The sequence below is a fragment of the Zosterops lateralis genome, assembly GCF_965231275.1.
Source record: "Zosterops lateralis genome assembly, chromosome: 13".
Taxonomy (NCBI): Eukaryota; Metazoa; Chordata; class Aves; order Passeriformes; family Zosteropidae; genus Zosterops; species Zosterops lateralis.
Genome location: NC_139773.1, coordinates 13,675,034 through 13,688,150, shown reverse-complemented (window position 1 = coordinate 13,688,150; position 13,117 = coordinate 13,675,034). Strand labels below are relative to the sequence as shown.

General features: G+C 39.3%; 1 protein-coding gene across 2 annotated transcripts in view; it reads left to right on the top strand.

Moving 5' to 3' along the window:
• Positions 1 to 13,117, top strand: part of AGBL1 (AGBL carboxypeptidase 1) — a 265,892-nt gene that overhangs the window by 133,030 nt on the left and 119,745 nt on the right. For both annotated transcript variants that reach the window (XM_083870758.1, XM_083870757.1), the window contains 2 exons: positions 4,889 to 5,018; positions 9,586 to 9,717. In XM_083870758.1, coding sequence (XP_083726884.1) covers positions 4,889 to 5,018; positions 9,586 to 9,717 — 262 coding nt within the window. The remainder of the gene's footprint in view (positions 1 to 4,888; positions 5,019 to 9,585; positions 9,718 to 13,117) is intronic.

Below are 13,117 nucleotides of genomic sequence, written 5' to 3'. Positions count from 1 at the left end.
TTTGTTGGCACCCAGGGAGCACAAGTGGCACTCAGGACGTGAGTCTGGCGTTGTGTGTGTGTGTAAGGTGTCATAAGAAAAAAAAAGAAGAAAGAGAAGAGAGTAGTAAAAAATTTCCTCTTAAAGGCTTAATGATAGAATAAATAGGAAGCATTTCACAATGTAATTGAAAAAACCCACCATTGTTTGGTACTTTATGGGGATCTCTTAGGAGAAGCTGACTTTTTGGCCTTGTTTTATATCATATGGCTAGTTAAACAGGGCCAGCCTGCCTTGGTGCTCCAGTGCTAACTGTGGTCTTTAATCTTGATAAAACCAGTTTGATAGAAAGATGTGGTTTGCATTGCAGTAGGTCAGGTAAGGATGGGAGTGTGATTAGGACATAAGAATGAAATACTTGAAGAAATCTGGAATAGGGATTGTAGCTCCTGGACTCCCAGCTGTTTTGGTTATGTTGGCAAGGTAAACTGCTCTTGAGCCTGGTTCATTGTAAACATTTTAGCATTCATCTTGCAGTCAGAAGGAAAGAGAAGGATAGGAAATTGTTGGCTGCAGTAATATTGATGACAATTGTTTCATTGTAAAGCCTCCAAAGTTTACATTGCTCTGGTGGTATTCTGTTTCTGGAATAATCATTGGCATCACAGGGCCATATCAGGATGCAATGTGGCCATTATGATTTCAGCCCATGGACTTGAAAAAAGCCAGAATCAAATCCAGAAAATAATGGTTATGTTTCTGCCCCACTCCATTACAATATGAAGGAGGGCTTTGCTGCTGCTCCCTCACATCACCGAGTCTTGATCTCTGGAAAGATTTTAAATGAAGAGAAATAAAGGATTTTCTATCCATCTTTTTTTTTTTTTTTTTTTTTTTTTTTTTTTTTTTTTCCTCCATGTTGCTCTGAGTTTTCTGAATGGCAGGACCATAACAACTTAATACAAATATTTCAGTTTTCATCCTAGGCTGCTGTTATTTATAAAGTCCAGCATGCTGTGTCTGGTTGAAGCTGCCTCATGCTGTTCAATGGCATCTTGATGTTTACTTGTGCCTGCTGCCTTTTATACAGATACTCTCATCCTCCACTGGTACTGCTGTCTGCTTTTAAGATGCGCAGTGAATGGTGATGCTTCTCTCTACATATCAAACATGATGCATCCCTTTAGATTTTATATTTCTCTGTGCCCCAGGTGCTGTTATTATCAGTCCTGACATCATTCATTCAATATGATGGCTCCTGTCTTTCCTTTTATCTGTTATGGACAGCAGACTGGGAAACATTTTATCTTCCAAGCACAGCAACATATTTTCTTTAAAAAGTGACTTTTCTCTCTCTCCATTTCATTCTTTCTTGTCTAATATCTTGTGTATTATTCTTATCCCCAATCTCTTTACTACACAACCCTGTTCAGTTTTCTTTTTCTTTTGTGTTTTCTGTGTTTCTCATCCTCTGCCATTTTTTGTACCTTTGTGGGACACAGGCTTATTGCAGACAACTGAAATGTTCCATTGACCTTATCAAGCCTCCTGTTAGGACCAGGTAGGATCTCTCCATCCATACACATGGCTTGTGCAGGCTTTTGTGCATTATCTGAGGTTACTTTGCCCTCAAAGCCAAAAAGTCTTGGCTATATAAAAATAGAGGAGGAGGAGGGAGGACTTTAACAAACAGATCAGGCTTTTAAGCAAGAGAATCACAGTTTAATTATTTGAGATATCTCTGGGTAATGCACTTGGGTTGAAGATGTGTAGCAATTAGCAGAATTTCAGGTACTTTAAATAGAGCCACAGAAGTGTTGTTTTTTATTGGATTTTTTTCTGGCAATTGTTTTTGTAAGATGCCACTAGTCCCATCCAAGGTGGCATGTAGTCTTGCTAATGCTGCAAAAGAGAAAAGACATGTAAAGCATTTAAAGGAAATATAATAGCTTGGAACTGTGTTGTAAGAAAGGCCTTTGATTTGAGCAGTGAATTTCATTAAATCCTTCCAAACATTCAAAGCCAGTCTCAGCTCTCCAGTCCCTTTATTTGCTATCAGCATTTGAAATCAGCTTAATATTTTACCTTCACCCTTGGCTGCAGAGCATAACGGGCAAAACCATTATCTGTGCATGTCATCACTATTAGGAAAGAGAGAGGAGGAATGAAGGGATAAGGGGAAACAGGACTAGAAGGGAATTGGCATGTCCAAAAGTAAACAGATTTTAACAGAATGAAGGAAGAAGATTAGAGCAGAGAAAAAAATCAGTCTCTTGTAATTAAATTTGAGTTCTGCATGTCCTTAAGAGCTGTGGATACAGCCAAGCTGAGGGCTAATATTTAAAGCTTTAGATGAGCAGAGATGTTAATCTTTGAAGGGAAAAAGCTGAACTTAGTCTCCTAGCTCTTGGCTTTATGTAGAGATGTTACCTTCTTTCCAAACAGTTCATAAGAACTTCCAAATTATTGTTTTAGAGTTGGATTACACTTCTTAAGCTAATACTAAGCACAGCAGCACCTGTGAACTGCAGAACTGGGGATTGTCGTGTCATTGTCACCTCTGAAAAAAAGTCACAATTTGTGTCAGAGCAACAGAATTGGTAAATTGCATTATGGAGTTGATTAGGAGTTTTCTTATGTGACAGATCATGGGATTTCTTTAGAATTGCTGAAGGAATAATGAACCTTTTTAGAAGCTTTTAGTTTAGTCTAAAAAATAAAAACTGAGCTTGGCAGTGGTATAATGTTAGTCTATATATTTACTGAATCCTTTTAGCAGTAATTTTCAGCTGTCATGTTTCTATTACCCTGCTTTTGTTTCTCCCTTCATGTTGGACTTGTCCAGTGTGTACCAAAGCATTTTAGCAGAGGTAAGTGTGGGTGGTTTGAGCAGGCATAAACTAATGTCAATTCTCACAGGAAAGGGGGGTATAGTAGGCTTAGGGTGTGACCAATGGGAGTGTTGAAATCTATTTCTGTAGGTCTGAAACAATGAGACTCCCTTCTGTTTTTTCTTCTTGACATTAAATTAAAACATCAGAATGCAAGTCCATCTATCATTCTTTCCTTCAGAATGAAAATTCTGTTGTTATTCTCAATTAGTTTTGCTCAATGTTATAATTGTGATGGAGGAAGACATCACAGCCTTATGTCAAGGAGGCATTTGGGTTTTATTTTTTTGCTGGTCACATTGGAGAAAGATGAGTTTCTTCATGCAGTTCTGTGGCATTGTACCTATTGAAGGGAAACTGTGTAGGCACACAAATTCTTGGCAGAAATACAGCTGCTGATCTCAGTTGAGCAGCTGTTGTCCTGAAGATCAGGAGAGGTGAGCCTAAAGGTAACTTTATCTAAAGAGTCCTTAAGAAACACAACAGAAACTGTCATGTTTTCATGCAGAATTTTTGGCAGAAGCCTCCCAGCAGCATTTGCTGATTTCCCAAGTGTTAGCTATTGCTAGTGTTTTCTGATTTGCCGGGTGAGTAACATGGGAAGTTTGGATTATGAGGAAATAAGGGAATTCAGATAACTGAAACTAGAATAAATTTGGAGTGGATCTTGTGGTGTTGCCAGAAACCCCAAGATGTCATTAAAGACACGTGTTTTCCTACATTAAAGATATATGAAATATTCTTAGTGACTCATTATTTCTTTGTCTTCCATTTTTAACCAGCACTGGCAGGAATTTTAACAGCACTGGCAGGGAATTATCCATTATTCCTACCTATTAAAAACCCCACAATATTCCTGCCTTACAACCCTTTTTTTTTCAAGTATTTTGCAAGGCATTGATAATGCCCAAGATGCCACATGCAGCACACCCTGCTCTATCAATACAACAGCAGAACCCATCTTTATTATTACATTTATGTTTTAATTTGTTCTAAGAGGTTGGTGCAGCAAAGGTGGATGCAACTCCGTAGCTAGAAATTCATCCCTAAATATTTAGGATATTTTAACTTTTTTGAAGAAGAGGCACCCAAATTTTACAGTTCCAGCAGAAGCATTCTAGTGTATAGTTTGGAGATGATGAGGACCTACTACATTATCTCATGTGCTGGAGGGAGAATTCCTGAATTTTATCAGCACACCGTGATTTGAAAATTATCAACCAAATTACAGCAAGTCGTTTGAAGAGTGTAAGGCTCTGATCTACACAGTCACTAACAAGGGAGATGAGTTGAATTTTTCAAAATTGCACAGTGCTGTACTTCTCCACATGGTCAAGTATCTGCACAATCTTCCACTGATCATTGAGTCAGTAAGAGAATATGTTGTAACTAACTAAGGGAAACGTTTCCTCAGTGCAAATCTGGGATTCTTATTTAGCTTTTTATCCAGCCTTTGCAGTGAATCTGGGTAATTGTTCTGCATAATGCTCTAGCAGGCATCATGATCTCCTTGATGGGCTTTAGATAGAGACATTTCTTGCGAGTAGAGAAGCTTAAATGAGACACCCAGCTCATCTCATTTAAGTACATGCATGTTTCACACTGGTCAATGAGATCTGAGTGCCTGTCTTCAATTAGAATGAGTAGAAGTTGGATGTGCCTGTTTGCTCTGGGGGTTATGAGAAGCCTGTGCTCTGTGCTGCATGAATTTCATAGCACAGAGTTTAGAATGTTTCAGATTTTTTTCTAAATGGTCTTTTGATTTGTGCCTTCTTGGGTAAGTGGAAAAACTGCATTTATTTGCAGGACAGCAATTATTTGAACCTTAGAAGAAAAGGAAATTGTAAAATTAACATACTATAAGAACCTGAAAGATATAATATGGATTATTGGTTCATTCCAGCCCCATTATATCTGTGTTCTATTGACATTCCCTGTCCTTGTGCCATGGTTTGTTCCATAGCTTTGGAATCAGCTATTGCTTTGCCAGTTTGTGATGTGTTGCTTCCTGATTTCAGCCTTCGTTGTTCACTGAGTGGAGATGATCTCAACAGGCAGTGGCTGACCCCCAGTCCCCAGCTGCATCCAACAATTTACCACACCAAAGGTCTCCTCTATTACCTGAGCGGCATTGGCAGGGCTCCTCTGGTGAGTCTCTTCCAGGTCCTTTTGTGTGATTCTGTGAATGGATTGATTATTGCATTTGTGTGAACAGTCTTGTCACACAGCTGGAGTGGTTTGGGAGCATCACGTCCTCTTACATCCTTTCATCTTGTGGAATTGTTTTTAAAGTCCTGAATATTTATCACTTATTGGATTTTTCTAACCAGCAACTCCAAATTTCAGAATCTCTGTATACCTGCAATAAAAATGAGAAAATTAATTTCCTAAAGCTCTTTATATCCTCAAAGTACTCCAGCTAGGCTAAATATTATGAGTAGGTTATTGCTATCTTCATGGGAGCATTAGGAGAAATTCCAAAAAGATTTAGTCTAAATGGACTGTGCTAAAGCCCATGCAATCACAAAAACAGAGGAAGCAACCCTCAAAGTGTGTGTACTTCCCTGCTGTTTTGGTAAGGGGAAGAAAAGGACTGGGTTTGGGGGCTACCAGAAATTCATGAGATGGGTTTGGGATCCACCCCATCTGCTCAGTTGCCCAGTAGAAGGAAAAGAGAGTTTTGAGACCCCAGGAAAAAAACCAGGAGCTTCAAATGTTGACAAACAGATGTGGATACAGGACTGGAAGGTTTGTTGGTGGTAGCTACAGCCAGGCAGGAGGTGTCCAAGTGCACCAGAACCCCTCTGGATCTTGTGAGAAAAGCCCCAAACAAGGTGAAAATGTCTGTGAGCTTCTCTAAGAGAATTCTTCCATTAATTTAGTTTTTGTCTAAGCTGACAGCCCTGAAATTTATCTCTGTAGGATGAGTATTGTTGAAACTCAACTCAGAGTTACAAATTGAGTCACCAGCATTTTCCTTTACTTCAGAGCAGTGTAGGATGAGTCTTATTTTACCCTGTAATTTGATGTCTGGCCTCTTTTAAGACATGACCCTCCTTGTCATATTCAGGTGCATAAAGTTGAATACTCAGTACAAGTTTTCATCATTGTTGAGTGAAGGGAGACTATTGATCCTACCATCTCCCTCACTCACAGACTGCATGTCAGACTTCATAAACTGATTTTTCTTTGCCTTTGAAGAACACATTGATTTTAGTTTATACATCCTCAAAAATGCCTTTTCCCTCCTTCAGAAGAGAGTTTGGGTTTTCGGAGTGTTTTTTGTTTGTTTTTATTGGGTTTTCTTTTAACCTCTAAGATCCCATGGAGCCAAGTTCACTGATAGCCAAATGATTTCTGTGAACTGATTTGGTTTAATTTATCCTAGGGATGTGCAAGCAGTTTCTTCAAAGCAAAGAAAACCTGCTTGAAGGAGAAAAGCAAAGAATTTTAGCAGCTCTTCAAACCAAGGCCAATTTAATTCTTTAGTTTACAAGAAAACTGCCTGTTAAATGGTGGAGGTTTTTTTGCTTACCTTGTTGGCTGTGAGAACCCTAATGAGACCAAGAGACTGGGTGCACTGGAACATTGCAGAGAGTCTCATCTCTAGTGAAGGGAAGGATGCTCTAAAAGGGAAAAGGAACTTCCAATGGAGCAGAAGGCTCTGCGTAGAGTTTGCTGCCTCTCAAAGGCATTAATTATATCAAGCTTGGAAACAAGCACAGCCAGCAAGCATATACTCATTGAGAGGAAAAAAAACCCTTAGCATGTCTACCTCCAAACTGACATTTAATGTCCTGTCACAATGTTATTAAGAAAGAGACTTGACACAAAAGAAGAGAAGAAATTTCAAAAGGTTCTGTTTTCCAACAGCTTTTCTTGCTTTCCACTTTGTATATTTCTTTTCTTTTATTTTAAAAGGTACCAGGTTCTGTGACTCATAAGAAAGGTTGTTTTTGAGCTAGAAGGCAGTCCTTACCTTTAGGATGATCAGTGCTGGCAATTAACTTTAAATAGATTTAAAAATTGTGCATGTCTTTGAGTCATATCCCAGTGAGTGCGAGCTTGGAGTCAGAGTGGTTTGTGTGTCTCAGTGTCCCAGCCATATGGAAGGACAGGCTAAAGTTGCCAAGTTTGCTCAGTGTTTGCCCAGACATATCCCAGGAAGAATTCTGTGTTGGGTGCTCAGACTCCAGAATATCTCTTAGTCTTGGCTGGATGGTGAGACATAAGCTACCCTGTGGTGTGAAAATCAGACAGAAGGGTGTGCTATAGAAAATAATTGAGTATAAACATTGGGAGTGACTGCAATATCCAGTCAAATTAATTAAAATGTACTGCTATACAACTTGCAAATAGAATGGAAGTGTTTTCAGTGGCATTGACAGTTCTACTGTGGAAGCTGGTGACACACAGTGAAAGATTCCATGGCCTGGACCAGCTGCCAAATTACAGAACCTGGCTTTGGTAATCCTTTAGCAGTAAAGAAGTCTCAATCCAGATCTGTCACTAAGGACCTGTCTGCAGGCTTCTTGAGGTGCAGAATTATAAACCTACTTATCAGGCAGCCCCACTCTCTGATCATCCCTGGGTGGTTTCTGATAAATAATATTTTAGGCAGATAATATATTGTCTTTTGTGTGATGTAATTCTGTAAATTGGCAGGTAATTGATACCCAATTGAACTGAGTTCTCTGCCTTGAAATCAGACAAAAGCTGTAAAATCCTCTTTGATATTCATAGAAATACATTCTGGGTGGTAACTGTGGTTAACCTAAGCTACGACTGTGTATTGCTGATAGCTGAGATGAAACACTAGCTGGAGCAATGGCTGTCATTAAGAGAATTAATAAATGCAGCTCTTTGGAAGGAGGCATTCCAAGATAATTGTGTGTAGATCAGGGCTGTTTCTGGGAAAGTGGCTCTTCACATGTGGAACCTGCAGGCCCTCAGCCCCACAAAAAGCTCTGGAGGTGAGTGGTGGTGTGGGAAGGGAAGCTGACAGGACAGAAACATGGAAGCAGCAGCATGTAAGTTATGGGATGTGTGTAATTGTCCATCTGACTGGTTGTTATGGGTTGCCTCAGCCTCTCCAGTGTCAGAAGAGCTGAAGGAACATACGTGCTCAATTCCCAGATAAATAAACTCCCTGACGTGCTGAAGCTAAAGTTAGTTACTGTGAAGCTGGTAAATAAGCAAACTAGGGTAAGTCTTGCCCTAACAGTTGGTAGAAGAAGCTCATGTTCTCCATCTGTTTCTCCCCTCTTGTGCATGTATTTAGGAAAGAATATGGGTGGGAGTGTTGATCTGCTGGAGGGTAGGAAGGTTCTGCACAGGGACAGGCTGACAGTGAGTGCATGTCAGTCTCTTCTCCCAAGCAACAATTACCATAACAAGGGAAAATGGCCTCAAGTTGTGCCAGGAGAGGTTTAGGTTGGATATGAGGAAGAAATTCCTTCTCTGAAGAGTTATCAAGCATTGGAAAGGGCTGCCCAGAGCAGTGGTGGAGCCACCATCCTGGAGGTATTTAAAAGACGTGCAGCTGTGGCACTTGGGGACAGGGTTTAGTGGTGGATTTAGCAGTGCTGGGTTAATGATTGGACCTGATGATTTTAAAGATATTTTCCAACCTAAACGATTCTATGGTTCTATTTTTTGCACCCCACATTACTCCCCCATCTCTACGTGGATCCATGATTTTTCTCTGTCTTCCTACGCGCATTCATTTTTCTCTAACATAAGTCCTGGAAAATAGTTTCAATGAAATCTTGAATGTCCTTTCTACTCTACAGTGAATGCTGCCAGTTTAAAATGAAATAATTCCTTCTCTTTAGAGATTCTTACATTTTCATTGGCAGATTTCTGAATATTCCTGATTAAGACATGGAGAATATATGTAACAGCCATGTGTACATCGACTTCAAATCTCAGAGGGCACTGAGATTGATTATTCTTTAAGACCTGGGTCAATATTTACCTCTCGGGTCATTAAATTGTGATTTTCATTTCCATGGGAATCAATATCTGCCTATAAGGGCAATCAAAACTTCCGCTAAAAATGGGGAATGCGCCTCGTGTCTCGTTTATATGACAGCTGACACCAGAGATGGATTGGATAGACAGGTAGATTAGTGTGGAATGAGATTATTTGCCTTGAATGTGGGTCATTTTCTGTGCTTGACTTGCAGGAATTCGTGCAGAGGTCTGACAATACAATTGCACAATTATATTTTCCTGAAAATTATGTAGCATGGGTTTTTAATTTAGAGATGACAAAGCAATGATTAATCGCTCGGGAAGGCATAGGTTTCAAATCTCACGAGGATAAAGCTGGGGTTTAGGAGTTTAGAAGTAGAAAGAGCCTGACAAATTGCTCCATTGTGGTATCAGGAGTTCTTGTGAACCCTTAGGTTCCTGAGTTGCCATGGATTTTTGCACAGGTGTCATGTTTATTTCTGCTGCAGACAGAAGTGCACTGGGCTTGACTCTGGACCCCTGAGATCATGTCAGATCAAATAAATAAAGCAAGATACAAGTGACTAATGAAGTCTGACACAGGTCAAAGGCATGGCCTAGAGTTTAAGCTACTCTGAAGAGAGCTGGAAAAAAAACCACCATTAACACTTCCCTGCCACAGTCCAATAGTGCTTATTATGAAGAACCAAGAAATGGTTTCCAATGTTCAACATTTTGCCCTATTTTTTCCTCTCTCTAGGTCTTCTGTGACTACCATGGGCACTCCCAGAAAAAGAATGTGTTTCTCTATGGCTGCAGCATTAAAGAGACCTTGTGGCAAGCAGGCTGCATGGTTGACACAGCAGTTGTCACAGAAGATGTTGGCTACAGGGTAGGTCCACTTGGTTCTTTCCTTAATTAGGAGTCTGTATGTGTTTATATACTTAAAATGTTTAAGATAAGGTCACCTCAGAAATTTTGGGGATAGAGTGCAAACCTTCCTTGCTTAGAGGAATAATGGTTCAGAGAATTTTGAGTACCAGATATTAAGGACCCATCTACTGACGGTGTATTTGCTATTTATTTCATTTCAGTAAAATTATGGGCTATAACATTTGGCTACAGGCTAATAGGACAGACATATTTTTGTGTGTTTTGTAATCTCTAAATATATATACAATTTTGTCCTCATCATCCTACCCATAATATGAAAATAAATGGGAATTATGTAATGTTAACTGAGAAGATGATGGTGTCCCACAGTCCTACTCAATTGAATTTCTTCATCACAAAATGCTCCTGATCCCACTGAAAACATGAGATAATTCAATGGATACCAAATAAATCTATAATAGTGAAGCTATCTCCAGAATAAATGCTTGGTGTCATGCCTAGGAATTATTATTTTTTGTTTTAAATTAGAGCAAATTCTAAAATCTATTTTGTTTCTGCTTCATGGGAATGTCTTGTTCATCAAACTCTTCTTTGGATTTCCTTCCCATCTCTCTCTTTTTTTTTTTTTTTTTTTTTTTTAATCTGTTTAAATGATATTTTCCTATTAAATAAGTTTTTCCGGGAGGAAAAAAAAAGATTTTTATAAGGTCTATTACTAATCTTAAAAAATGTTAATTTCTTAAAACATAATTGTAGCCTTAAACTGATTATAGAGTTACAGCTTGTATCACTCAAACCTGAAAAAGGTTGAAAAGTCTTTGTCAGTTTATGCCTCTGTATAATTTTTGCTACTTCAGCATACTCAATATCCTTCCATGAGATTTTCATGTTTTCCATGCTCATCTTATGGAATTGCACAGAAAAAACTGAAACTTTATTGGAGAAAAGTGCCCCAGCGTTGGCTGTGAGGGGTCCCTGCGGCAAACATTGATTCCTGAGGAAAGCAGGGAGGGTTCCCACAGCCAGGGCATTTTTGGCTGTGTTGGAATTCCAGGGGCTTGCAAAGGCTGAGGAGGACTCGCTGCTGCACAGACAGAATTCAAATGTTACTGTCAGCACTTGGAGCCTGACCTGAATCTGCAATGAAGAAAGGCTGTCCAAGAACACTCTTCAGTGCCCCATAAGAAAGGTTTTCAAGGCTCAAATCCTTGCTTTTGTGCAAAATGAGAGATGAGTGCCTGCTGCAGATCCAGCTTATGGGTCACCCTCTCCCTGCTTAGGCTGGGGAAACTGGGTCTGTAGGGGACACATCTGGAATTGCAGCTGGCAGATACCCAGCCCTGCCTCAGACCTGCTGCCTTGCACTGTTTGCACAGGTTTCTCTCCTGCCTCCTCCAGGTGTTGGGAATTAATCTGGCCTCCGTGATTGATTTTTCTCTGCAGGAACAGAAACCAAATACCTCAAGAAAATTATGAGGTTTGGGAGAACCTTTGCCTCATACGTTATAGATGCAGCTGTAGCCCTTGGCAATGTACAGTCAGAGTCCTCCTTGCCTTTAATATTTGGTGGCCTTGGGTGACTTGCACAGCATTGGCATCGTAATCCCAACCTTTTGATAAACATTCCAGGCCCCTTTGACAGAAATCTCTGCAGGGACATTAGTAAAGAAATATAATTTGATTCTTTTTGAATGAGATTGGGGGTTTATGGACAGGGTCCAGTGTAAGTGGAGCAGCGCCTTTTGCTGTCACACATGATAAATCCAGCTGCATGAGAGACATGGAACACAGTCACACTGCTGCACTGTCATAAAAGCATCCTTTAAAGGGATGTGTTTTCACACAAAATATATTATTGAAAGATAATTAATGAGAAGAATCAATAGAGAAGAAAGAGCCATTAGTGTGAAATCCAGTGAATGGTGATAAAATGAAAAGAATATTAAATTCGGGTTTGCTAATGCTTCTAAATGAGTCCTGTGTACAGAGACATTACTGTTACCTGCCAGTATTTTTATTTAATTAAAAGAAAAAGATTGATTATGCATATAATTTGAATTGCTCTAAAAAGCTAAACTGGATTAGGGTTCTGATTATTGTATTTCATGTGATAAGTTTACAAAATTTTGTGTGTGGGTTCAGATAAGGGCACACAGCGTTCACATAGAGTTTAACTGGGTCTCATGGTTGTGCTAAGGGTCATGAACAACTGAGATGTATGGTTCTGCATTTTTTTTATTCCATTCTCAGTCAAAATCCAGGAAAACCTGGGAGCTGTGCATGAAGCCATCCAATTTTGTGAGCTCTGTGTAGCAAGTAGCAGGCTGAAGGCAGTGCAGAAGTGTTGGATGCTTTATCAAAGGCAAGAAGTGAATTTTCAAGGTTTCCCTGTTCAGTGTGCCCAGAGGAAAGAGAGTGCTGCAGCTCTTAGTAGCACACTGGAGATCTTGACTTAAGATTGAGGCTTGAGGTGGTCTCAGATTTAAAGTGAAGTTTTTTGCTTTGTTCTAGTTTTCTCTACCTCATTTTTCTCTTCTGAAGAATGAACCTTGTGGAACTGGAGGAGACCAGTGATGTCTGCAGCCAAAATATACTGAAAAATGAAATATGTATAAATGAAAGATATGTGTGGTTAAGTACTTTGCAAGATATATTGCAAAGTAGTTTAGCCCAAATATGTATCACTCATAACAAGCATGTTTTAGGAAAATACATTATTCTGTCACTTTCAAACCAAATATTCCCATACAGTGATGTGAAGTTAAGCCCAAAAGAACAGAACTACAATTCTTCAGAATTAGTTGGTGAAACTGATGGTTACTGGAAAGTAAAAGTAGCTGGTTAGTTCTCACCACCCAAACTGAATGAAATTCAAGGGTAAATGCCACTAGCAATATGTGGGAACTCCTTCAGTCAGATTTCATTCAGTTCAAGTGTTAAATAAGTGTCATAAACAAAGTAACGAGTGTTCTAATTTTGCTTGGTCTCCTCTAGGTGGATCAAAGGGTGTTTTGGCACATGTTGTGGTTGGTGCAGCAGCACTGAAGTTCAGACACACAGAGACATAACCCACATGAGTGTGTGTATTAACAGTCCAGTCTATTCATTAGCACTAGGTGTGCCCTATGTAGCTGTTATCTATTTTTATAGAATGTAAAATAACACATTTAGCCCTCTGTAATGAGTAAGTAATTGTTGCCTCTTCACTGATGGAATATTTGATATTTCAGGCATGCTTATAGACTTTGTTGGGAAATATGATTTTGAGAGTAAGAAAATCACTCAGGGCTAAGATGCAATCTTTGCTGGTTTTATTATTACTTTTTATTGTGATTCTTTAAGTGAACTGTATAAAATACATTGTTTGGACCTGGAAGAAAATATTTTGGTGTGCTTCA